Source organism: Phascolarctos cinereus, unplaced genomic scaffold (genome assembly GCF_003287225.1).
Source record: "Phascolarctos cinereus isolate Bilbo 61053 unplaced genomic scaffold, phaCin_HiC Scaffold_3;HRSCAF=262, whole genome shotgun sequence".
In the NCBI taxonomy this organism is placed as follows: Eukaryota; Metazoa; Chordata; class Mammalia; order Diprotodontia; family Phascolarctidae; genus Phascolarctos; species Phascolarctos cinereus.
Window position 1 is genome coordinate 239,167,582 of NW_027555736.1, and position 27,491 is coordinate 239,195,072.

Consider the following 27,491-nt stretch of genomic DNA (forward strand, 5'->3'; position numbering starts at 1 on the left):
ATCACCTTTCTTAACTATCATTGTAACCATTGCCATTTTCACAAAATAATATGGGCTAAGTTTTTTTTTTTTTACTATTTAGGATACTTTGGAGTAATTGTGTAGAACATGTTACAGAAATTACCCCTGACCACAAGAGTTTAGTTTAGTCAATATAACTATATATTTTTTAAAAATTATAATGTTGTTCATTGTCTTATTCAAAATTTTATTTGCTTTTCTTCTCATTTCCAGACTACAGCTATGAAAAAAATAATGTATTATACTATGCGTATAAAAACCGTTCATAGGAACCTTAATGAGGAAATTGAGAAGCTGAATGAAAGAAAATGCAAATTGCAGAAATTGCCAGAAGAACGTATAAAAATACTTAGCTTCATTGTAAAAAATGTGAGTTTTAATATTTTAAAATTCTGAATAGATTTATTTGGGAAAATGTCAAAAATATTAACACTGCAAATTTTTCTCTTTTTTTATTGGATAACCTGCAAAATTTTATTTTAGGCCATCTATACCCTAGACTATCGTCTAAGCTTGTAAGGCACCACGGCCAAAATAGTCACCTTAAAGCAGAAGTGCCAGACTCATGTTCTTGTGGCCTTCAGAACTCCTGAGAATAGTGGAACCATATTAAAATGTAGCTGGGAGATGTTTATCAAAATAAATAAAAAATACAGTGAAACACAGATAATTTGTGTTTTTCTAAATTAGTGTGCAGATTGCAGGGATTTGTTTCTATTTGAACGTTTACACCACTATCTCAAAGCATAGGCCTAACCATGATATTCCAGAATCTTCAGTGAGTCCCTGTTGACTGTAGGATAAAATATGGTATCCTCAGCCTGTCATTTAAAGCACTTCACAATGTGGCTTAGTCTGCCTTTCTATATTTATTTCCCACTATTCCCCATCATGTATTTTGCTGTTCTGGCCAAATTGAACTACTTATTATTTCCAGAATTCTGCATTTCATCTCCAGACCCTGTGCTTCTGCCTCATATGTCTACCATGATAGAAATGTAAATGCAAGATAATTCTTCTCACTTCTGTTCTTTAGAATCCTTAACTTGCTTCAGATATAAACTCCTATGGAAAACTTTTCTTGATAACCCTAGTTAGTATTCTTGAGCTCCTCAAACAAATGAGTTTTTCCTAATTTGTTTACATTTTGTATCCTCCAGTAGAATACAAGTTCCTTGAGGGCATGACAACTTTTTTGTTTTTATTTTTTTACACCCAGGGCATGCTTTGCACGTGGTAGGCATTTTAAAGATTTGAATCTATTTGAGTTTCCTGAGAAAACAACATTCTGGTTCTAGGTTTCAGACCTTAAGTTACATTCTGTGTCTAATAATTTATGGTAAACAACAAAAAAATGAGATTTATTTCCAGAACAGATAAAAGAAAAAAAGTCATAACAAAACATGAGTCTGTCAGTATATGAATTATATGAATCTATCACATCTCAGTAAGTTTGATTAAGTTATATTTCTGCTGCATTTTTATTGGAAACTAAGCAGGCTATATGCATAGTATATTTCCTTGTTTCAGTGCTGAAACACTTTCTTATTGTTGCTATTAGAATATAAAATAAGGTAAGAATTTTAAACCAAACCACAACCTTTTCATTGTATTCTACGGTGCTTTTTCTGTTAGAGTATATTGGATTGTCTTGTTTTAAGGTTTCTAAAAGGTAAAATCTTATCATTTGAAGTTTAACAGCTTCAGTTTTAAATATAAATTAGGAATCAAGACATTTATACTTGACCATAGGATCAGAGTTTCTGAAGTATTTTTATCATTTATAAGATCTAATTAAACATTTGAAGTCAGAGCTCTAGATGCATAAAATAGTATGTGTATGTGTATGTATATACATATGCTAATTTTTATGTTAGTAGCTTCAGACTCAGCAAATATATTTCTGGTTATCAATTGGTGTTTACAGGCATACTCACATATTTTAATATAATTATGAAGGACAACAGTATAATAGTGGCTCACATTTATATAGCACTTTAAGGTTTTTAAAACTCTTTACATACATTATCACAGTTGATCTTCACAACAACCTTTTGAAGTAGGTGCTATTATTATTTTCATTTTACAGATAGGGAACTGAGACTCAGAGACGTTAATTGATTTACCCAGTGTCATAAAAGGGCATACTTGGAGCCATCTGGTGGTACAGTGGATAGAGCATGGGCCTGGATCAGGAAGACCTGAAATCAAATCCAACCTCAGACACTCAGTAGTTGTGGTACTCTGAACAAGTCAATTACCCTCTCTAAGCCTCAGTTTCTTTAAATGTGAAATGGGAATCACAGTAGCACCTACTTCCTGGGTTTTTTGAGGGCCAAATTAAATACTATTTGTAAAAAGCACTTGACGTTGTGACTGGCTTATAGTACCTACTATATATATTCAATAAATGCTTATTCCCTCCTTCCCTTTCTTCTGGTATAGAGCTAGTATCTGAGGCAGGTTGCAAAAACAGGTCATCTGCACTCAGCTGAAAGCCCTGTATGCTGTGTAAAACTGACTCCTACACTGAATCAGTTCTCTCTATAAATAGTTATGCACGTACACATATCTTCTGCCCTTCCTGAAGAAGGGGAGCCAAATGCTCTGAGGAAGGAGTAGCTACCTAGAGATTCACAGGTGCTGTGAAGTGTGATATCATCCGGCAAGGCCAGGGTAATAGTGGTTTCAGGGAAGTGAGGCAGCAGTTTGTTAACCTAAAAACAACACAGATTGTTATCATGTTGGGACATTTATTAAGGAAGTGACAGAAAATCTCCCGCAGTCAAATCTGATGACCATGAGAGGCCCCTTATGGTGACTCATGCTTGCACAGAACTCTTCTTAAAGTTTATGGAGGTTTGAGCAATAAACTGAAGACTAACGGGACAGTCGGGTGGTATTTTTCATCACTACCCAGTCAGACAGATACAAGGGAGTGAGAAGAGGAAGGCATATTTGGGAAGTGAACAGATAGTTAGTAAAATTATCTGAGTGTAAGATTTGGATTTGTGAATTATGGTTAAAATATAGAAATGACTGGCCCCTATCTGGGTATGTAACATACCTAACGGACAGAAAAAATATATTTACCTGAAGCCTTTAAAATTTAATCAGAAGGGCTTTAAAGTGAAAAAGAAAGGGAAACAGAGGAAACTTTCTGTGTGCAGTGATCAAACATGCCATACAACATGATTGCAGTGTAAGAAGAAATCAATACATGTAAGTTACTTGGGACAAACAATAATTTTGACATGGTTTCATTTTATAACGGCATAGGTCATGCATGCTAGTGTGTTTCTTCTGTCTGACCTTGACCAGGCAAAGCCAGGCTGGTCAGGTTTCCTCTACCCTTTGCTCAGTTCTCTATCAGTCAGCTGAGTGCTGGATTTCATGTCATAAACATATTTCATTGCTCTCTTTTGTTGCATTTGTAATACTGTGATTTTTAAGAATATCTATCACTGCAAAGAAGTGTCTTAAAGAATACACGTCAGTGACTGTTAAGGATATTGCAGTAGTATTGGTTTTCAAGTGTTTTAATAATCATTCAAATCCACAGTGAAACAAGATCAGCCCCGCTGGATACAAAAGAAAATATGGACTAAATTGAAAAATACCACCACAAACTGACAAACTGTTATTGTAAAACAGACTAATTCATCCTCAGAAAACAAGCAAGAGTTTTCAGAGGGCCCTGGAAGCTTGAGGGGTTGTTAGTGATCCCTCTACATACGGCATTGCTTTCTTGGAGAAGAGGAAGAAAATAAATTAAAAAAAAAAACAACCCTGCTTACTATTGCTATGAAGAAAAAATGCCTGTAATAAGCAAAAGACCATACAAATATTAGAATTGAGGATTAGGAAAGTTAATTTTTATGTAGAAACTAACTTTTATTCAATATTATAACAATACTTTTTTCAAAAGACAGGTGAGCTTATAAGATCTTCAAAGCCAAAAAAAAATATTGAGGGAATTTTTTTTACTTCCACTGTGCTTGGTGGTCTTATTCCCATTAAGAAAATGATGACCTCCGACAAATATATTGTTATGCTGAGAAGCAGAATGGTTCTAGAATGCCAGAAATGGAGATAAACAGCTCTAACATGATCTTGCACCTTGTCACATGTTATGAAGGCTTAAGAAATTTACTTGAGAGATGAAGACAGACATGTTTTTGTTTGTTTGTTTGTTTTTTAGTTAGGCAGTGGGGTTAAGTGACTTGCTCACGGTCACACAGCTAGGGAGTGTTATGTGTCTGAGATCAGATTTGAACTCAGGTCCTCCTGACTCCAGGGCCAGTGCTCTATCCACTGTGCCACCTAGCTGCCCCCAGACATGTTTTAAAGGCCTGGAAACCAGCACAATTTAAACCCTACCAAAAACGTATGGGCTAGATTTGGAAAAATGTACTGTTCTTCAGAAGTACTCTTAATATCCAGTGTGATAAAAGTATAGTTTTGTGGTGAAGAATTAAAGAATATGTGTCAAAATCATGTAAACCAAGAGACTGAAGCAAAAAGGTGACTTATTACATGTTAAAAGTTATTTTAAAAGATACAGTAAGTTATAAGGAGTATTAAACGTCACTAAGTTTGTTTTATTTTGTTCCAGTTATTTTTGCACACTACTTTAGAATTAGAAATTCTCAGAATTCTTAGGAGACAAAAAAATCCAAGAAAGAATCTGAATCCAAGGCTTCAAATGTCGGTATAGATGTGTACAAGCTTTGGGTTATATGGAAAGTGAACTAGAGATCTCAATGCAAGGAGTCAAACTTAGTAAAATGAGATCCATGACTGAAGGAAATTATGGAAAAGCATACCTTACTTAAATGGGTGGCTAGGTGACACAGTGAATAAAGCGTTGGGCCCATTGGAGTCAGAAACACCTAAATTCAAATCTGGCCTCAGACACTTACTAGCTGTGTGATCCTGGGCGAGTCACTTACTCTGTTTGCCTCAGTTTCCTCATCTGTAAAATGAGCTGGAGAAGGAAATAGCAAACCACTTAAGTATATTTGACAAGATATTCCAAATGGGGTCATTAAGAGTCAGACACAACTGAAATAAATGAACAACAAAAATACTTTAATCAGAAAAACCCGGGATAGGTAAGTCCCCCTTTGTCCATGGAGCTTAGATTCACTGAGGCATCACCCAAAAGCCTTTAGGATAGCAGTGATTCTAGCTCAGTGTCTGTAGCCATCATCCTGGGAAGCATCCCCTGTGGAGAAGCAACCTGGTAACTGCTGTTCTTGCCACCAAAGCCCTTGACACTGTCAAACGGTTCCCCATCAGAAACTGATGTGACATCAGTGGAAATAACATTAAAGAAAAGGCATGACCGTCAGCTTTGTTGCTAAGGGCCACAGAACCTTTTCAATCTGACTTGCAGCTGAAAGAACCCTTCCATGTCTATTATTTCCCCATTAGAATATGAGCTCCTCAAGAGCACAGACTGTTACACTTTTCTGTTTGCTTCTCCATGGTTTTACATACAGTAAGCACTTAATTAAATACTTTATTCATTCATTCATCTTTTCACTTATTAATGTTAGAGGCTGTCTTGAAATAAGTACAACAGTGATAACAATAGCTATAGCCTATACACACATATATGTATATATGTAAACACACACACATATGTATGTATGTATATATGTATATGTAGTATGCAGTGTTTTGTAGTTTAAATGCACTTTCACATTTCCTGTTTTCAACCCCATAAGAGCCCTTTGAGGTAAGCAAGGCAAGTTTTATTATCATCATTTTGCAAAAGAGGAAACTGAAGGTAAGAAAATTTAACCAGTTGTTAAATGATGTGACCCAAGAAATTTTCTTGTTCCAGACCCAATGCTTTTTCTATTGCACGTACCATTATTTTTGGAATTAAAACATCATGGTTGGAAATGTTTAATAATGTCATCTATCAATTAAAATTCAAGCATAAGCTTCTTCCAAAGGCTGCTCCTTTTACCTCCTTCATTTCTCACCCTTCCAAACATCTTAGACCCTCAGTCTTATCAACTTGACATCCCTTCATCTTTCCTTTGTTTCTATAACACTGATCTTTCCTGGATCTCTTCTTGTCTGACCACCCTTTCTCTGTGTCCTCCCGAAATGTGAGTCTTGCCATAGTTCTGTCCTGGGTCCTCTTCTCTCCCTATGTTTTCCCTTTGGTGATCTAATTCATTCTCATGGGTTCAGTTGCTAGGTGGCACAATGGATGGAATGCTAGAGTTGGAGTCAGGAAGACCCAAGTTCAAATCCAGCCTCAGACACTTACTAGCGGTGTGATCTCCAGGAAATCATTTAACTTCTGCCTATTTCCTCATCTGTAAAAATGGAGATAATATTAGCACCTACCTCTCAGGGTTTTGTGAGACTCAAATGAGGTATTTGTAAAGAACTTTGCAGACCTTAAAGTGCTATATAAATGCTAGCGACTATTATGTTTTTATTATTTAATTATCAGCACTAGGCACATGACTCCCCAAATTATATATCCAGGCCTTTTCTCACTCCTGCATTTCAGTTGTCTCTCCAACAGACTGTTTGATGTCTGTACCTGGATGTCTTATTAGTACCTGGAAAGCACTATTTTCCAAATAGATTACTTTATTACCCCTTCTAACTCAACCCTTCTCCAAACTTTACTGTTTCTGTTTATGGCACCACCATTCTTCTAATCACCCAGTTTCAAAACCTTGGAATTAGCCTCTCCTCTATCTCCTAAACCCCCTTCATCAGTTGTCAGGTCTTATGTATTCTCTGTCTTTCATATCCAACCTCTTCTTTCTACATACAGTCACCACTCTGGTTCAGCTTTCTCTTGAACTATTGAATGATCTCCCAAATGGTCTTCCTCCTTTTAGTCCATCCTCCAGGCTGATGCCAAAATAATCTTCTCAAAGCACAAATCTAGCTTACTCCATCAGTATCTCTCTAACACCCTTCAAAACTATGCCTGTAAGCTACTCTTCCAGATTTGTCTTATTTTATTCCCCTATATTCATTCTATGGTTCAAACAAACTGGCCCACTGTCTATTCTCCAGTCTTGGCATCCCATCTGTGCCCTCTCTGCCTTTTTACAGATCATCCCTTATGCCCAGAGTGCACTCTCTCCTTACTGTTTCATCTCAGAATACTTCCAAGTCTCGGCTTAGGGATCATACCCTGTAGGATATCTTTCATGATTCCTCAGTTATTGTGTTCTTTCCTTTATCAAATTATCTTATATTAACTTAATCTGTATTACATGGTATAGCCCCTAGTAGAATTCATTTGACCTGAGGACAAAGACTATTTTTCATTTCTTTCTTTGTAACTTTGGCATTTACAGTGCTTTGCCCATAGTAGATACTTAACACTAGAAAGACCAGGTGTTTCAGTTGATACCAAAATTTTTACTTTGAAAGAAAAATACCCATTCTATCTTGAGGAATTTTTTAGTTCCTGTCATATTAATACGTGTTGAATTTAATTATATGCTGATGTTGTGGAAGTGGTCAATTCAGGTGAGTAGGACTACGAGTTTTAACAAGAAATTCACCTATGACATAAAAGAGGACCTATACGTTAAGTTTTTTCTGCTTGAGAAAATCTTCCCAAACCAAGGCATTCCTATTTCCAAGGCACCTGTGGCAGCAAGAGGTCCCTGACAATGCATTACTTCCACACTCAGTATACTCAGTTTATATTATCTTAATTTTTCCTTTGTGAAATTGCTCTTTTATTATATATCTTTTGCCAAATAAATTGAGGGCATTGACAATGTCTGCTATATCTTTTTTGTCCAGATAGTAGACATTAAAATGCTTTTGACTGTTATAAAGTCAAAAATCAAACTTTTGACATGATTTCTTGACAAAGTTCATATTTAACTAGAATTCATCAACTTCAAAACTTTCAAGACATCCATGATTTAATCAGGACCAGCAGTTTTTCTCTGATGACATAACTTTTGAGAACATTCTCCACACCACTGAAAATTAGGAACCTAGATAATGTGATTGATTTCTACTGGATTAAATCAAAATAGATAGTTGAACTGTATATTTTAACTCAGCACTTCCAAATATGTACGATCTATCAATATGAATGATCTTTCTATTGAAACTGAGTTCAACTCTTTCTTACCTTAGTGCATAGGTTCCCAAAGTGGTCAATAGCATCCTCTGGGGGGTGTAGAATGATCCAGGGGTGGAGTAGTAGCCTCAAGTGATGCAAATTTTAAAAAAAAAAACATTAAAGTGTTAAAGAAAGTAGATTTCCAGGAGGGGCCCTGAGTAATTTTTTTTAAAGGGACAAGTAAGCCAAATAAATTTGAGAACCTCTGCCTTAGTACATACAATCTTTATGAATTGTTATGGCCAACAAAAATCATCATCTGGTAGGTATTCTTCTGGTTATGAACCTCTTCAAATGTGGGTTGGTCCTCATACAACAAACACACATATTTGAGAACTTCAGGACATCCACATACCATGATGAGCCATGAGTAGGACTTTAGTGTATATTTTAATGAACTGAAAAATCTTATTCTGTTAAAAATGTAATATCTATCATGCAGATATGGACTTTTTTATATTTTACTTTAAACTTGGATACTTGGCATGTCATACTGTTTTTTAACAGCTGGAATGGGAATTAGAAGAACTACAAATAAATGGGAAAACTCACGATGAAAAATCTCATCATGGTAAAAAGTCTCACTATGACAAATCCAACAATGAAATTTCCATTGAAGAATCAAATTTTGAAAAGAAATACTATGAAAAACGAAATGCTCTCAATGAAAGGATAACATTCTGGAGCAAAAAATTAGATGAGTATGTTTGTCAAATTATGTTTTAAAACATTACATTAGGCTAAAATGTCAATTATTATACTATACAGATCAGAAATTGAAATCAGTTCCATGTCTTGAGGAATAGAAGGTGTTTCTAGTATAGTACCATTAAACAAATTATGAAATATATTCTTAGTCCAATTCATAGATAGGTGTGGTCAATACTTACCTTGAGGATTAGTGGAATCTACTCTCACTGGTTATACTTTCCCTTTTCTCACTACCTTTTGGGGGTACCAGAACAGAACCCCAGGAAAGAGGGGAAAGGGTACTCTGCCACGCCTTAGAGTTCTAATGTAAATAAGGTAAATAAGAGATGTCATTGGTGCTAAAACTGTCTTTAATTTTTGAGCTCATGGGTCAGTTCAGTTGCAGTTAAATCATGTGATCTAGAATCATTTGGTTAGCCTGATTTAAGATAATCAGATTCATTTGTCTCGATAGAGCTTAATAGAGAAATGTATATGCATGTATGTATTTCTGGATGAGCAGTATATTACATATACCATTGTTTAGTTTTAATTTAGCTGGTAGCATAAACTTCGATCAATAGTATGCAGCAGAAATATAAGATAGAAAATGTGGCTAAGAATATAACTTTGTGCTTATTTATTTTTTAAGTAGAACACTGAAAAGGTTGGCTGTTTCTTTACAGTCTACAAAGAGTTTCTGATACTGCTATGTTATAAATTGGCAAAACTCACAGTGGTCGTTTTAATTGCTAAGGATAGAACATTTTTAAAAATTAGCATAGGCCAAATTTTAGAACCAAACTTTATTTTTACTTGTAGCTTCTTTACTCGCTAAAAAGACATATTTTAAGCTATGTGAATCATAAAAGATACCTTTAGAATCTTTTTAAAACTTATAAAAATACTATGGTAAAGTAGTTCATGCATTATGTATGTTTTTCCCCAATAGAATCGAAACACTTTACCAGAATGAAGTCAAACGAAAGAAGAAAAAATATGGTTTACTAGTGCCATTTTTGTCCATTGAATTGGAAACAGTGGGGAATATCCAATTTGAAGAAGGCACACCATCACATGACTGGTAAAAGTGTTTGAAATTTACTATCAGATTTGTAAATAATTTTTCTTACTACTCAAATACTCAAATAAACACGAACAGACTGTAATTTGAGTTGAAAAGATCTGATGTTTATAATCAGTGCTAGAGGCAATGGTGGATCATAGCTCAAAAATTAAATTGGCCAGGAAAAGCTGGGAGTGAAGAGTAGAAAGCTGGTATGAGAATAGACTAACCCACAGAAATACTTGGGAGTCCACAATCAAAATAGAACTAGGTGGACGGTCAGGATGCACATAGATATGCAGGTAACAGAAAAGTATGTTTTGAAACTAGGCTGCTAGGCACTCAAGAACCAGGAGGAAGAGTACCAATAATGAAGGGCAAAACAGAACAAAAATGAGATAATCAATGTGTAATGAATAGTGCTCAGAGCATATGTGCTTATAAAAATGTACGCACAAATGTGTTAGAATCTGCAGGGTATTTGTGATATAAATAAAATTCATGCTAATTCCCATATAAGTGATGAAAGGCCCTTGAAAAATACCCTGGAATAGTTTGAATAATTTTGTTTAAATTTTCATCTATATTCAGTGTATGTACCTAAACATAATTAGTACCAACTATCTGTTTCTTTTACCTGATACAAAATTAACTCTTAAAAAAAAACTGAAAGAAAATCATGCAAAAGTAAAATGACTAAGCTATATTTAAATAATTGTGGCAGCCTAATTATAAATTTCTGAATAGCTTTAATTGATTTTGGTAAGTATTAACAAATATATGTGTTTTTTAAAATATGAATAACCTTGGCACTTTCCTAGGGAGAAAATCAAATGTGTGTTGACAGAGTTTCAAGCACTATTTTCAACTTTAGTGTCGTCTTAAAATGGCCCCCTTTGCAGTTTCTTTCATCTATGTTGAGATCATTTTAAAAATGCTTTAGATTGCTGTATGTGAATAGTTTGTAATTGTAATTTCATTTAAATATTAACTTATTTTTTAAGTCAAGAATGTAGATTTGCACATGGACCAGTTAAATCTAGCTAGAACCCCAAATTTAAAAAAAAAGGTTCTTTTTACCAAAGTTACCTTTGTGTAATCCTATAAGAAAAAAAGCAATGTGGTTTCCATATTGTACCTTGTTCAGTATTCCTTAACACTAGCTAGTGTCTGAGATCGGATTTGAACTCCCGAAGAAGAGTCTTCCTGGTTCTAGGCCCAACACTCTATCCAGTATGCCACCTAGTTCCCCACCAACTTTTATGTGAAGCTTTTTATGATTCCCTAAGCTGCTAATGCCTTTTCCCCCCAAATGATCTTGTATCTACTTTTATACATTTTCTGTATCCTTATGTATGTCACATATTGTCTCCCACTGCTGAATTGTAAACTCCTCAAGAGCAGGTACTCGTCCCCTTTTGTTGTTATCCCCAGTGCCCAGCACAGTGCCCAACACATCCTAAGTGCTTAATAAATGCACATCAATTGGTTGAATTGTACTTCTAAAGGAGGATCCCTCATGCAGAATAGCTGTGGTTAGGTTATTTTTCTTACATCAGAAACAGTGAACCCAAATAAGACCCAATTTACCAGATGCCCTAAACTGAACAGGCTAACCAGGGACCCCAGTGACAGAGGTGGGGAGAACAGAAAAACAAAGAGGCATGTTTACTTGAGTGAGTAGGATCAAGAGAAATAGTAAGAAATCCTGAATCAGCAAAGTTCCAGACGCTAACATCAGACAAAACAAGAGGCAAAGTCAAGTGCATTACAGTGGACATAATTTCACTAGTGTCATTGTAATAGGAAAGGGGGATGCTGGGATTGGAATCATTTAAGCAAAGTTACAGTGAGAACAGTTACTATACCACAGACAGCTCTGGGTAATCCGTTGTTTATTAGTGGGGATAACTTCATTTATATAGCCCTTTAAGTATTTCCTCTCAACATGAGGTGGGTAGTGGGGAGTATTATTATCCTCATTTTTTATGAATGAGAAAATAGGCTTGGAAAGATAAATTGATGCCTCCATACATGACAGCCAACTTATGACCTCAGGTCTTGGACTTGACTCCAAGTCCATTGTTCTTTTTGAGCTGCCTCTTGTGTTGATGGAAAGAACTTCTGAGATCTTGTAGCTCTAGGACACATAAGACTAGTCAGGAAGCCCCAGAAGCAGCATTTAAGAAGACCTACTTGTGACACTTACTGGACAAGTTATGAAATCTCTCTGAGCTTCAGTTTCCTCATCTGCAGAAGGGCATAATACCTATAGTACCTTCCTCATAAACTTATGAGGATTAAATAATGTATGTAATGTGCTTTGCAAACTTTAAGGCACTATGTAAATAGCATGTGCTATTATCATCATCAGTCCTGCTACAATATAAAGATTAAGTACCATCAATGTTATTATTAACTCTGCTCCTTAGAGAAGACCTCTAGGCCCTAAAGGGACCTTGACAAGCTAAGTTAATCTCAGACTGTGTTGAAGTGGAGATCTGTCAACAGAGGATCTTAAAATTAGAAGAGACCTTCAATGTCCTCCAGCCCAACCTCCCATGCAGAAATTACCTCAACAATTTTTTTCAAGCTAAATATCCCCTGTTTCTTTGTGCTTCTTCATTATCCTAGCTGTTGTCCTATGAGTGCTCAGTTTTTCGATATCCCTCAGACTTTGGTGTCCAGAACAAAAGAAAGGGTAGAATTCAATATGTAAGTTGACTGACTGAAAGTACAGTGGTGCTGGTACTTCCTCATGGTAGTTGTGAAAGCCTACTAAGCACTTATGTAGATGCAATAGCTTCTTCAGTGTGATGTCAGTGGAGCACATGCTACAGCAGGTTGTGTCAATTAAGAAGATCTTGGAATATGGGCTTGACAACGGAATAGACAGGCAGACAGACATATAGTATATATGTGTATGTATATGATATATAATAATAGTACCTGATATACATATGTGTTGTGATTCAGGGGCACCCCAAAGTGCAAGATCATCCCAAAAGAATTCACTCAGGCTGTCGCCAAGTCAAGTAAAGACATTTATTGTGGATAACACAACACACCAAGCAGGCTCCTCACCCCTTGAAAGGGAAACATAGCTTAAGGAGGGAGTTGGCAGCCCCCATGGGAGGCAGCTCCTCTCAGGGAGATGGCCACTTCAGGGGGAGACCTCCTGCTAAAGGGAGATGCCTACTAGCCAGGAGAGGCTAGGGATTCCTATAGAATAAGACCTGCCATGAGTGGGGAGATGAGGTAACCAGGGACAGTAGTTCAGAGTTTCGGTCATATCTAGGCACATCATTATTCCATTGTTCAACCAGGTGAACCAGCCTGCTTGAACTCTTGAAGTCTCCTAAAGCGGCTTTAAGTGGTACTTGAGATAATGGGTTTCTCATTGACCACTCTATTTGAATCTCATCATATGTATATACTCACATATAAATAGATAAATATAGGTATCTGTTATCTGAAAAGCAGTCTCATTTCAGAATCTCATCATCATAAAAGTTGGCCACTAGATGATTTTTTTTTCAGCCGCAGCAACCTACCAATTCATTTTGCTTCAATTCAATTCAACTAATATACATAAGCATTTCTTGAGTGCAGTGCACTTTTAATTCTTGGAGATATGAAGTTTTTTTTTAATTATTCTTTTCCATCAAGAAACTTACATTCTACTGTGAGACGTAAGAATTCATTAAATAAGTAAATATAAGATATTTTGAGGAGAGAGAGCTATCAACTAGAGCAATCAAGAAAGGCCTTCCAAAGTAGGTGGCATCTAAGCCAAGCCTTGAAGGAAGCTATGGATTCTAATAGACAAAGATGAGAACAAGAGAGTGAATCCCAGCTATGGGGGGGCAGACTATGCAAAGGTCCTGAGGCAGGAAATGGAACACCAAGAACACAGAACAATAAGGAGACTTGAATGTAAAAGGGAGCAGTAGGAACCATCTGGAAAGGTAGGTTGGAATTCGATTGTGGAGGCATTTGGATGACAAGCCGAAGAATTTTTATTTGCTCCTAGAGAAAGTATGGAATGAGATGTTTGCTTTAATAAAGTTATTTAGGCAGATATATAGAAAACAGTTTGGAGAGGGGAAGAACTGGGAGGAAGGAAACAAATTAGGCCGTCACAAATATTCCATGCAAAAGCTGATGGAAATCTTAATTAGGCCGATGCCCCATGAGTAATAAAAAGGGGATGGAGGTGAGTGACACTACAGAAATAGAATCAACATGGCTTAACAACTAATCAGTTGATTGGGGTTGAGTGATAGGGCTGAGTAGACACTGGTTTCAAGGTTTGAGTGAGTGAATGATACCCTAGAATACTAGTTGACTAACTGCCTATTCAAGTTAGATGAACAAATATTTATTCAGTGCAATGAGGTAGACCAGGCACTGCTGATTAAAAGGTGAGACAACACAGTCCCTGCACTCAGAGAGCTTATAATCCTCATTTTTCATAAAAGCTTCATATCTTCATTATTTTCTAGGAAACTAACCGTAATAGGCAAAGTTTCTTTTATAAATTGCAAATAAGTATAAGGGAAGGTGGCCTAGCTACACCAGATCTTAAATTGTATTATAAAGCAGTAATCATCAAAACTACTTGGTATTGGCTAAGAAATAGAGCGGTGGATCAGTGGAATAGGTTAGGTATGCAAGACACAGTAGTCAATGACTATAGTAATTTACTGTTTGATAAACCCAAAGCCTCCAGCTTCAGGGATAAGAAATCACTATTTAACAAAAACTGCTGGGAACACTGGAAAATAGTATGGCAGAAACTGGGTGTCTTTGCTCCTCGAAGGGCAGGACCCAATTGTAGGATCTCACTGGTTTATTATTAGGTGATGGTGCAGTAGATAGAGTGCTGGATCTGGAGTCAGAAAGACCTGAGTTCAAATCTCACCTCAGACACTTACTGACATTATGACCCTGGGCAAGTCGCTTCTGTTTTGTTTGCCTCAGCTTTCTCAGCACTAAAATTGGGATGATAATAATAACACTGACTTCCCAGGGTGGTTGTGAGGATCAAAATGAGATAATATTTGTAAGGTGCTCAGCGCAATGCCTAGCACGTAATAAACACAGTGTGAATGCTAGCTGTTATCATTTTGTATGTTGTCAAATGTTGGTGTGGCCTATGGTCTGTGCTCTGGCTTGTTTTAATACATTGTTGTGTGAGATGGAATAAAACCATTATTTAGGGATGATAGAGGATGAGGTCTCAGGAACAGAGTGAAAGGATCAACCAGGTCACCATAAGGATGGCAGATTTTAAATAAAATACTATATTGTTTGACAGAAGATTTCTCTAATGGGGAAAAAAAGTAAGATAGCTATCTCATGTAACTTTTCCCCTTAATATATTGTTAGAGGAAGGATGTGCTATTTTCTTTAATTGTGCATATCTTGTATTTCCATCTAGGTTTAATTGCTGCTGTGAGTTAATTCTGTCACGGTTTTGTACCTGGGACTTCAGAGCATATGGTATTACAGGAGTAAAAATAAATCACATTTTTAAAATGAACAATCGTATTCTGAGACTGAAATTTGAAGAGAAATTCCAAAAGTTTTTGGACAATGAAGATACAAATGATTCAGAGTACGAAGTTTAACCTTTCCAAGAATATTTTTGTCATAGTTTGATCTTGTTTTAAAGGATCCTGCCTTTTTTGTGTAACAGATGGTAGATGAACATATACCATTTATTACTCAATACTGTATTTTTGTTCCTTTTGAGTTTTTGTGTTATCAATTCTAAATTGTCTTTTTTTTCCAAATTATTCTTAAGGAACTACCGAAAGATGATGGAATACCTTTTTTATATTTTTGATCCAGAAGTTCCCTTAAAGAAGAAACACCTGCTACAAATACTTGAGAAAGGATTCAAAGAGATTGAAACAAACAGGGTAACTGAAATTGTCAATGGAATAGTTCTTAGGCTTATTATATGATTCTTGATTACGGATTTAGCATAATTCTCATATTCTGTTTACTTATATCATCCTGTTAATTGCTGCTCTATGAACAGGTAATTGTTAGTTCGTGAAAATTATACTTCTTTAGATCATAATAAGAGAGTATCAACCAAGCAGTTTACATTACTTCCTCTGCTCTCTCATTTAATTTTTCACTTGTAAAGGGCTATTTTAATAACTTATTGTTAAATGTCTAAAGAGCACTACACTAATTTCTCACTGTGGCATGGAAGTAACCTGGGTTCTTGAAAGTTGTGACAACAGAGAATAAGTTTTAGTAGTTTCTACCCAACTAGAAAGATTTTGAATACAACCCTAGCAGTAGCACTTTTTGCTTTGCAGATAACTAGCCTTCTTAAATACAGAGTGCACAGTGTAGTATAGTAGAAATATGACTGGATGGAAAGTCAGAGAACCTAGGTTCAGCTCCCAGCTCTTCCATTTACTACATGGATGACCATTGGCAATTCACAAAACACTTCTAGGCCTCAGTTTCCTCTTCTTGAAAATGGAGATTGTTCGCTGTTATCTCTAATGATCCTTCCAACTCAAAATCTTTGATTCCTACAGAGGCTAATCACCAGTAGACTGGACATGTTGTCCTGGGTCCTCTTCTCTTCTTTCTCTATACCATTTCACTTGGTGAGCTCATCAAGTACCGTGGATTTAATTATTATCTCTGTGCTCATGATTCTCACGTTTACTTATCCATCCCTAACCTCTCTATTGATTCACTCTTGGCTCTCCAACTGCCTATCAGATATCTCAAACTGGATGTCCAGCAGATATCTTAAATTCAACATGTCCAAAATTGAACCTTTATCTTTCCCCTAATCTCTCTCCTCCTTCAACCTTTCCTATTACTGTAAAGAGCAACATTATCCTCCCATTCTCCCAGGCTCCTAACCTAGGTGTCATCTTCAACTCAGTTATCTCTCACCCCTTATGTCTAATCTGTTGCCAAAGCCTATTGATTTCACCTTTGCAATATCTCTCAAATATACCCTCTTCTCTCCTCCGACACTGCCACCACTCTGGTGCAGGTCATCATTTCCTCTTGCCTGGATTATTGCAATAACCTGCTGGTGGGACTGCCTGCCTTAAGTCTTTCCCTACTCTAATCCATCCTCCTTTCAGCCACTAAAGTGATTTTCCTGAAACCCAAGTCTGAGCACATCACTCCCCACTCTCCATACTCAATAAACTCTTTTGGTCCCCTACCACCTCCAGGATCAAATACGAAAACAGCCGTTTGGCATTCAAAGCTCTTCATAATCACCACCACCACCACCACCCACCTGTACACACACACACACACACACACACACACACACACACACACACACACACACAGCCTTTCCAGCCTTCTTACACTTTACACTCTACCACATACTGTGTGATCCAGTGACATTGGCTTTTGGCTAGTCCATGGACAGAACCCACTATTCATTGGCACTAGGCATTTTCTCTGGCTACCTCCCGTGCCTGGAATGCTCTCTCTTCTATTCTTCTATTCTTTACCTCCTGCCTTCCTTGGCTTTCTTTAAATCCCAGTGAAAATCCCAACTTTTCCTAATCCCTCTTAATCTGAGTGTCTTTCCTCTGTTTATTATTTCCTATTCATCCTGCCCATGGCTTGTTTGCAGATATTTGTGAGTTTGTTGTCTCCCGCATTAGATTACATGCTCTGTGGGGGTGCGGTCTGTCTTTTGTCTTTCTTTGTATCCTCAGTGCTTAGCAGCAGTAGGTGCTTTGTAAATGCTTACTGACTGATGGATAGTAACAGTAGCAGAATAGTAGAAAAGGGTTTAGGGGATGTTAAGAATGACACAGTTTTCAGATCAGCTGTGAACATTAATTTAGATATTAGTTCTCTAAATTTGATTTCTTTTCTGGTGACCTTGGGCAAGTGACTTAACCTCTGTAGACCTCTGTTTCCTTATTTGTAAAATTAGGGGGTTGGAGCAGTTGACTTCTGAGCTTCCTTGTGCCCTAGATCTATATTTGCTTTTATGACAAATGAAGTATACTAATCAGTCTTTCTAGAAATGAATAAACAAAAAAAAAGAGTCACTGCTAAATAAAAGGATAGCTTGCTGATCCTTCTTGGAAGAGACAAATAAAGTGGTTAGCAGAGTTGGTTTTATCATGAATCCAAGGAAGCAAGAAGCATGATTTTTATGGCAGAGTTGTTCATTTCCTATTGCAGCGTGCATGATAAAGCAGTTCCAAAAATACCACTATGAGGATAATTGCTGTTTATTCACTAACATCTGTTGAAGAGGATGAAGAGGTAGAGAAATTCTCTAAAGAACCCTTTAAGATTTTCCAAATTAAATCAGCATATGCTTTAGTATTTGTTGACTCTAATACAAAGATGGACATAGGAAAAGACAAATAACATTGTATTGGAAAACATGGTCTAGGATTTAAAAATGGGAGAGGCCAAAAGCTTGCAGATAGTCAAAGAGCCTCACATCTATATATTGTGAATATTTTCTTCAAGAAGAGAATTTTGAGGAGAGGAGTGAATCACGGGCAGCTGTGGAGGTTTCCAGACTCCTCAACCCACTAATGCCAAAGACAACTTAGAAGGTCAGTGGGAAAAGTCTGCCTCTGTCGGTGCTGAGAAAGGAATGTGGGGTTTCAGCTTCATTCCCCAAAAGCATGGTCGGGGCGGGGGGGTGCAGCTGCTTCCTGAGCTTCCGGCCCACAGACTGAGGGGAAATCCAGTGGCTGATCAGAGAGGGATTGCAGGGATCTCTTTGCCAGTACTGAGGCAGGAATCTCTTGCTTTGCCCGTATTTGGATCTGGGTCACAGTTCTGGGTGGCGGTGCTGGGGTGAGGAGGAACACTGGGGTGGTGGAGCTTGTAGTGGCTGTGGAGAGGAACCCTTCCTCACAGTTATAGGACAGAAAGGAATACTTGTGGTCACAGGCCAGGAAAGGAGTAAACACCTCACCCCTTATCATACCACCTTGAAAGAACTGAAAATTTATAGATCCCTACAAGTATCTCTGAAAATAGCTGTACAAACCCCTGAAGCTTGGAACAGTACATTCTCCACATTGGAAGCAGACTCTTACCTTAACAAAGAGTTTAAAACTCAAGTAATTGGCTGGGATCATGAGCAAGCAGCGCAAAAAGAGTCAGACTATATTATCTTACTTTGGTGACAAAGAAGATCAAAATATACAACCAGAAGAAGACAACAAAGTCAAAGCTCCTACATCCAAAGCCTCCAAGAAAAATATGAATCAGTCCCAGGCCTTGGAAGAGCTCAAAAGGGATTTTGAGAAGCAAGTATGGGAAGCAGAGGAAAAACTGGAAAGAGAAATGAGAGTGATGCAAGAAAATCATGAAAAACAAGTCAACAGCTTGCTAAAGGAGACCCAAAAAATACTGAAGAAAATAACACCTTAAAAAATAGCCTAACCCAAATGGCAAAAGAGGTCCAAAAAGCCAATGAGGAGAAAAATGCCCTAAAAAGAAAAATTGGCCAAATGGAAAAGGAAGTCCAAAAGATTACTGAAGAAAATACTTCCTTAAAAATTAGAATAGAGCAATTGGAAGCTAGTGACTTTATGAGAAATCAAGACACTGTAAAACAAATACAAAAGAATGAAAAATTAGAAAACAATGTGAAATATCTCATTGGAAAAACAACTGACCTGGAAAATAGACCCAGGAGAGAGAATTTAAAAATTATTGGACTATCTGAAAGCCATGATCAAAAAAAGAGCCTAGACATCATCTTTCAAGAAATTATCAAGGAAAACTGCCCTGATATATAGAACCAGAGGGCAAAATAGAAATTGAAAGAATCCACAGATCTCCTCCTGAAAGAGATCCCCAAAGGAAAACTCCTACGAATATTGCAGCCAAATTCCAGAGTTCCCAGGTTAAGGAGAAAATATTACAAGCTGCCAGAAGGAAACAATTCAAGTACTGTGGAAACACAATCAGGATAACACAAGATTTAGCAGCTTCTACATTAAAGGACCACAGGGCATGGAATATAATATTCGAGAGGGCAAAGGAGATAGGATTACAACCAAGAATCACCTACCCAGCAAAACTGAGTATAATCCTTCAGGGGAAAAAATGGTCATTCAGTGAAATAGAGGACTTTCAAGCATTCCTGATGAAAAGACCAGAGCTGAATAGAAAATTTGACTTTCAAATACAGGACTCAAGTGGAACATGAAGAGGTAAACAGGAAAGAGAAATCATAAGAGACTTATTAAGATTGAACTGTTTACATTCCTGCATGGAAAGATGATATTTATAACTCATGAGACCTTTGTCAGTATTAGGGTAGTTGGAGGAAAAAAATTATATGTATGTAGATAGATAGATAGAGGGCACAGGGTGAGTTGAAGATTAAGGGGTCATATCTGGAGAATAAAATTAAGGGATGAGGAGGATTATACTGGAGAAGAAGAAAGGGAGAGGTAGAATGGGGTAAATTATCTCACAAAAAAAACAGAAAAGTCTCTTACAGTGGAGGGGAGCAGGGGAAGGTGAGAGGAATGAGTGAATCTTATTCTCATAGGATTTGGCTTAAGGAGGGAATAACATACACATTCAATTGGGTATGGAAATCTGTCTTACCCTACAGGAAAATAGGGGGAGAAGGGGACAAGAGAGCAGGGGGATGATAAAGAGGAGGGCAGATTGGAAAAGGTAATCAGAAGTAAATACTTCTGAGGAGGAACAGGGTCATAAGAAAGAATAGAATAAATGGGAGGGCAGAATAGGATTAAGGGAAATAGAGTTAGTTTTTCACAACATGTCTACTATGGAAGTGTTTTGCATAACTGCACATGTGCAACCTATATTGAGTTGCTTGCCTTTTCAATGAGGGTGGGTGGGGAGGGAGGAAGAGAGAAAATTTGAAACCTAAAGTTTTTAAAACATATGTTTAAAAAAAAAGTTTTCACATGCTGTCAGGAAATAAGAAATACAAGAAATGGGGTACAGAAGTCTATCTTGCCCTACAGAAAAACAGAAGGGGAAGGGGATAAGAGAAGTGGGGAGAGAAAGAAAAGAGGACAGACTAGGGGAAGGGATATTCAGAATGCATGCCATCTTGGGGTGGGGGAGGGTGAGACTGGGTGAAAATTTGGAACTCAAAAACTTGTGGAAATGAATGTTGAAAACTACAAATAAATAAATTTATATTTTTTTTTAAAAAGAAGAGAATTATGAGGCACTGTACCTGACAAGCACCAAATAACATCACACAAAAGAAACTGATTGTGTTTTAACTGACAGAAAACTAACATTTACCAACATAGGGATCATTTCCCAAAGCAACCTTTCATGTAACAGGACAGCAACACTGTCTTGTTAGAGCAGATATAAAAAATGATACCAAACTAGATAAAGAACAAAAGTGGCCAGAAATGGAGCCAACCAGCTCTGTTTAAGTAAACTATTGATGCCCCAAAAGGGAAAATGGATAAAAGAGCAATCATCAGTACAGTAGATGTGGAAGAGAGAAGTCTCTACTGCTGGAGTGAAATGGTACTAAAGTCACAAGTCTTTTGAGCCTTCTCTAGTGAGCCCGGTTATTGCTTTTTGTATAAAACAAAGGAACATGATATGTGAATATTAGAACACTTTTTTCACTGTAGTATTTCTCCATTTTTTTCCCAGAAATTAGAGTCCTGGGAATATTTGCCTGTGTAGAAGGATGTGTTAAAACCTGAGAACTGAAATGGGTTTCTCACCATAAGTTAGATGGTTACTGAATAAAGAGACTCATGGAACAATAGAGAAGTAATGAAAACAGCAGACTTCAAAGAGTAGACCTCATGTTTTCCTGGGCTTCTGGGACCTTCTGGTGCTATGGGCCTGAAGGGAAGGAACTTAGCTGTCAACTGAGATACCTGAGAAGAGTAGCAGAGAGCTTCATAAGCATTGACTGAGAGCCACTCAGCTGAGGACTTTAACTGGCAAAGTAGAAGGCATTAATGGAGGGCATTTCCAGTCAGGGGGTTCCCTTTAACATAGTAAATATCAAATGTGAGCCCCCAAAAGCCCCTTTCTTATATTAAATAGCAAGTTATAAGAAAGTGTATTACAGGTATAAACATTTTATCACAGATTCTTTCATGATATAAAAAGCCTAGGAATATTTTGGTTGAGGCTTCTAACTTATTTGATTCGTTTTTTTCCCACCTAGGTGATTTGAGATCCTCAATATCTGAGAGCCCTGTTCCTACTTCCGTCCATTTCCCACCCTCCCGCCCCTCCAAAAAAAAAAAGTAGTTACCAATTCCCCTTACAAACATAAAACCATTTACTTACAAGTTACAAAAGCTCTGTGTCTACCAAATGACTTTCCAGTGTTACCCTGAGTTGGGTTTTATCAAGGAGTAGTCATGATTGCCTCCTCCATGTTGGTGCTCACCTCCTCAGCCCTCTGTTTGCTCAACATTAATTCCCATAACTCTCACTTCTAGCCATTTTTCCTGTTGTTGGCCACAATTCTATAGCTTTTCTCAAATACTAGCCAGGTGGTAGTCATTATCACAAACCTCTTTCTCTTTCCTTTTGCAGTTCTTTTATTCTCCTCAGCTTATAGCAGATGATACCCATTATCTTTACCAGTGGACAAGTTTGCTAACAAACCTGGGGGAGGCAGAGAACTACTCCGAGTATGTTTACTACTCAAAAGTTTGCCTCTAGACCGGTGTGCCTCCACTCCTATAAAGGCTTCTGTGGTGCACTGGTCCCCAGAAACCAAGCCCTCCCATTGAAGAGGGATCTCAGGGGCAAAAGGAGCCTTGCCTTCTTGTACCCTACAAGCAGATCTTTTTCCTCAGCTCTATGTAGGCTCATGGTAGCTTATGTTGGTAAATACTTGCCAATTTCATTTGTGTCTCACTCTCAATGCTCGAGCAGGATTAGAGATGTATAGCTGGAAGGGATTTCAAAGACCACCTAGTGCAACCCCTTATTTGATAAATGAGGAAGGAAACTGAAGCTCAAATAGGTTAAGTGATTTTTCCAAACATCACAAAGGTAAATTTTAAACCCAGTTCTTCTGACTACAGAGACTGTGTTCTTTCCACTTTTAATATCTCCTGTTCATGTCAAAACTTTTGCTGAGGCTAGGTGCTCCACTCTTCATTTCGTATTCTACCTTTATCCTGAACCACTGGACAGGGCTATTCAGTGCCCTGGGGCTATTTCCCAGGACACTGACAAAAGGAGCCAACTACAACCTGAGGCATTTGTGTGCAGGGGGAGAAAGATAAGTAATTTTGACCACATGAACATGAATAAAATGGTCAGTATACTGATTTCTCCATTCTACATAAACAGAAAAACCTTGTCAAAGAACATTTTATTGCACTTTTTTAAAATGTTCACTTAGAAACAACCTAGGGAGTGTTTCAAAAGGTATTGAGCAGACTTTGTCTCCTCTTTAGGAACAGGTTCTTAACAAATAAAGATGACATTTATTAAGGTGGTCCAACCATTGCTGGAGAGCAATTTGGAACTGTGCCCAAAGAGCTGTAAAACTATGTATACCCTTTGACACCCATAACACTACCAGATCTGTGTCCTAAAGTGATCAAAGGGGAAAGGACCCACCTTTATAAAAATTTTGTAGCAGCTTGTTTTGTGGTGTCAAAGAATGGAAATTAAGAGGATACCCATCAGTCGGGAAATGGCTGAACAAGCTGTGGTATATGAATGCAATGGAACACTATTGTGCTATAAGAAATGATAAGCAGGTGGATTTCAGAAATACCTGGGAAGTCTTACATTAACTAATGCAAAGTGAAAAAGTGAGCAGACCCAGGAGAACATTCAATACAGTAACAGCAATATTGTAATTATGATCAATTGTGAAAAACTTAGCTACTCTGATCAAGACAGTGATCTAACTCTGTGATAAAAAAATGCTATCTTTCTCCAGAGAGAAAGCAGATAAACTCTTAAGTGCAGATTGAATTATACTTTTTTCATTTTCTTTAAAAAACCGTTATGAAACGATCATGGACTCCTCAAAGGTATCAGTTAATCTTTGTGTCCCTAGGAACTAGTAAGTTGCCTTGCTCTGCATTGTATTTAATAACTGTTCAATTGAATTTTATGGGAAGTACATTTTGTAAAATGCTTTTCAGATTGTGGAGATTTGATGCATTTAATTGTCTATTTACTAAATATCTGCTGTTTATAAGACATTGTGCTAGATGATGGATATATAAACATGAAAAGCCACACCATTTCCTCAAGAATATTACAGTCTAATACAGTAAGATATTGTTAATATAGTAAATTTTATGGGCTTGAGGAATAGTGTATAAATTTGAAGTATACTCTTCAGTTAGTTTTACAAATAAGAGATTTCATTGGCATGTCAATCCAATAATGTATCCTCACAAGACCTATGTTCTTTAAAAAATAGCATCACGTGCAGGCTTATTGGAATGATTTTTGAAAAATTATATTGTTATTGTACCTGTTATATAGAATATCAGTCTTTATTTTGACTATTTTTCCAGAAATCTATTTCCCTCAGATAATTTTTGACAAATGTATTTTTATGATCCATTAGAACATTTCACATAATTTTTGTTGTATATTACACATTTGCAAAATAAAATTGCATTTGTATGATTTCCATCCCATTCAAATAAGTCTGTGCTACAAATGTGCTTCTCTTCATAGATACCATTAACATGAAGCAAGAAGCATTATTATGTAAAAGATACTGAAATTGAAGAAATGTCAGTAAAAGGAACATACTCAGACCTTGTTTTAATCTTTACAGTCATCTCACAAAAAAGAAGCTGTAATCCTTGCTAACAGTCTCAGTCTGTGTGAGTGTCCCAGAATCGAATTTATACAGAAACAAATCAAGGATGAAAAGAAAAACTCTCTTGATCCAGAAATGTACAGGCATGGTAATGTAAATGGTGCTAACATTTTATTTGAGTTATGTTTATTTATAAATTTTTTTAAAATCCGTAAAAGCCATTATATTTTATTCTTATACCTTTTCACCTATTCAATTTCTTTTCTATTTCAGTGTATGATTTAAATGGAGTGATCTTCATTCCAATATTTCATCCAATATAAATAGAATTCCATTTTTTACTTCAATTCATTTTAAAAATAAAACATAAATGGACAACAGAAGAACAAAATAAGCACATGCCAAATTTTTAGGAAAAATGGGTATCTCAGACCATGTTGTAGTGGCCTAACAAAGTACACAGTAAAACATCTTGCTTAAATGGCCAGATCACCTAAATTTTGATGATTTATGTAGAATCATTTAGGATACCAGACAGGTGTCATCCAGGTCACCAGACAGGTGTCCTGGAAAATAGTCTACAGAGGCTCTGTTTATTTCCTCATAGTCCCAGATATAGCCATGGACATATTTGAAGTGATATCAGTTGCTTTATGAATTGACATATTTTGAGATATCTGAGCTTTTGATGTGGTAGTCCATGAAGTAATTCACCAGCCTTCGCCTTATAGCCTGGAATCTGAGAAAAGCAATCTGTAAACCATTCTTCAGGAGTCTGAGGGGACACTTTAGGTCCACTATTCTCTAGCGCCCATAACCTAAGACTGAGTCCAGGAACTGATTAAGATATGTGATGGGCAAGCTTTTCCTATATTATTCCACCTTGCACTACCTGACATTCTCTTAGGTCCTGCCTGTTCACTTTAGCCCTTTTTATTTTAATGTTGTAAGAGTGGCAAAAACAAAGTCTTCTTTATTCATTTGTTTATTCCTTTGTTCTGCCTAGGTGATCTGAACTAAGCTGGACCACGTGTATTTTACATTCTTTATCCAGTCACAGCATAGCCAAAAACCAAATGTTAACCTATCTTTTTTTAAACTCAGAGAATTACTTTCTCTTGAGATAACATTACTAACTGCCATTTCTTTTCTGTCATATTTCCTCACTTATATCACAATAAGAGAGAACCAAAGGTGCTTAATCCAGATACCTGTAGTACATATTATATTATATTCCACAAACTCCCAACTTGATCTCAGGGAGTAATATGCACAGTGATGATTTGCCTGGATCTGTAATTTGTGTAATGACTCAAAGTAACCCCCTTTTGAAGGAGAAATTAACCCAATTAACTAAAAGTTTTACTTATTTTGATTACATTTTTTAAGGTGAAGTATTCCTAAATTTTTTTTGTTCTCATTGACTATTCTTTAAAAAGCTTTGGAGTTATTTAGTCATGGGAAATTTTGCAAAAATATTATTTCATAAGCATGAGCAGCAAAACTGCATTATGAAATTATTATTATGTACTGAGTAACAGTATTCATGTTTTTTCCACATTTAGGCATACTCATAATGACAAAAGTTTTTCCTGGACATAGCACTCAGGCTCGTGAACAAGATTCTATCTGTAAAGTCAACTATCCAATGTATAATTCAGTATTCATGCCTCGGAAATGTTTACTAAGTATGTCTGCTGTCATGGGTATTGTGATTTCATCTTTCTTAGTGCTGAATATTTGTGTTTAGTGTTGTGTTTTTAACTCCTTAATTCCCACTTTTCGCAGAACTTAAATTTTTCCATAAAAAATGGGTTACTTCACAACGTATGCACTTCAACTCTGTTCTCCTCCTCTTTCTCTATCTCTCTTCTCCCCAATTATTACATGTATACAGTATTTCATGTACCTAAGCTAGAAGTGTGGAGTTATGAGAAGAAAGTAATGACATCATCAAGGAATGCAAAATACCATTTGCTATAATAAAGGATTTGATGTACATTTTTATGTACTTTGTACTGTACATGTACTATACATGAAAGATGTATAAAGTACTGTACATCTGGCAAAAAAAATGTGAAGAATTGGATAGGAAAGTAAAAAAATATGGAATACAAGCAAGAAAAAAGTAAAGCAATTTTAAAAATTTGTGAATAAAACACCATTAATCATGGTAGTGAGGAAGGCGACTTTAGGGATACAGAGAATTAGAAAACAGTAAAAATTAAGTGCTATCTATGGATGTTGGGTGAGTTGGTGAAGAGAAAAGAAAAATGCCTACATTATTTTAGGAGACTATATGTTTGTATTTAATATTTTCTTGCTATTTATAAAATAGAAATGGAAAAATCTATTCTGTTTTGAAATTGTGGTCTTTTTACGTCAGGCTCCTTAATGTCCCACAAAAACTGTAACTGCAACCTTCGGCAGAGCAAGTGGTTTGTGTTCGATCATGACCTTGTCCTGCCAGAGTACATCATTGAATTTGAGTATATAACTTTGGTATGTGTGTTTTTGTGTTTTCAAATGCAATAGAACTCTTTGGGGATACAGGATACTGAGCTAACTAAATTATTCAACTGTTGGTAGAATACGCATAATTGTTGGTTTTCAAGGATGTGATTTTATCTATGTATTATACCAGACCCAATACAATAATTAGCTATTATAATAGGATTCTCCTGAAGTTTTTATATGTAAACAATGGGAAGAAAATAGGGGAACTAGTAACTGAAGCTCAACATCATTTGTTGATTTTTTTGGGTGATTTTTTAATTTATTTTCATTGTTGATGACTTGTTGGT

At 36.6% G+C, this 27,491-nt stretch overlaps 1 protein-coding gene across 1 annotated transcript in view; it reads left to right on the forward strand.

The window, feature by feature from the left end:
* LRRC9 (leucine rich repeat containing 9) overlaps nucleotides 1-27,491 on the forward strand; it is a 143,832-nt gene that overhangs the window by 30,632 nt on the left and 85,709 nt on the right. Inside the window, exons 8-15 of the mRNA XM_020986480.2 lie at nucleotides 235-390; nucleotides 8,663-8,856; nucleotides 9,798-9,929; nucleotides 15,355-15,531; nucleotides 15,721-15,838; nucleotides 24,703-24,835; nucleotides 26,253-26,375; nucleotides 27,074-27,189. Of these exons, the coding sequence (XP_020842139.1) occupies nucleotides 235-390; nucleotides 8,663-8,856; nucleotides 9,798-9,929; nucleotides 15,355-15,531; nucleotides 15,721-15,838; nucleotides 24,703-24,835; nucleotides 26,253-26,375; nucleotides 27,074-27,189 (1,149 nt within the window). The remainder of the gene's footprint in view (nucleotides 1-234; nucleotides 391-8,662; nucleotides 8,857-9,797; nucleotides 9,930-15,354; nucleotides 15,532-15,720; nucleotides 15,839-24,702; nucleotides 24,836-26,252; nucleotides 26,376-27,073; nucleotides 27,190-27,491) is intronic.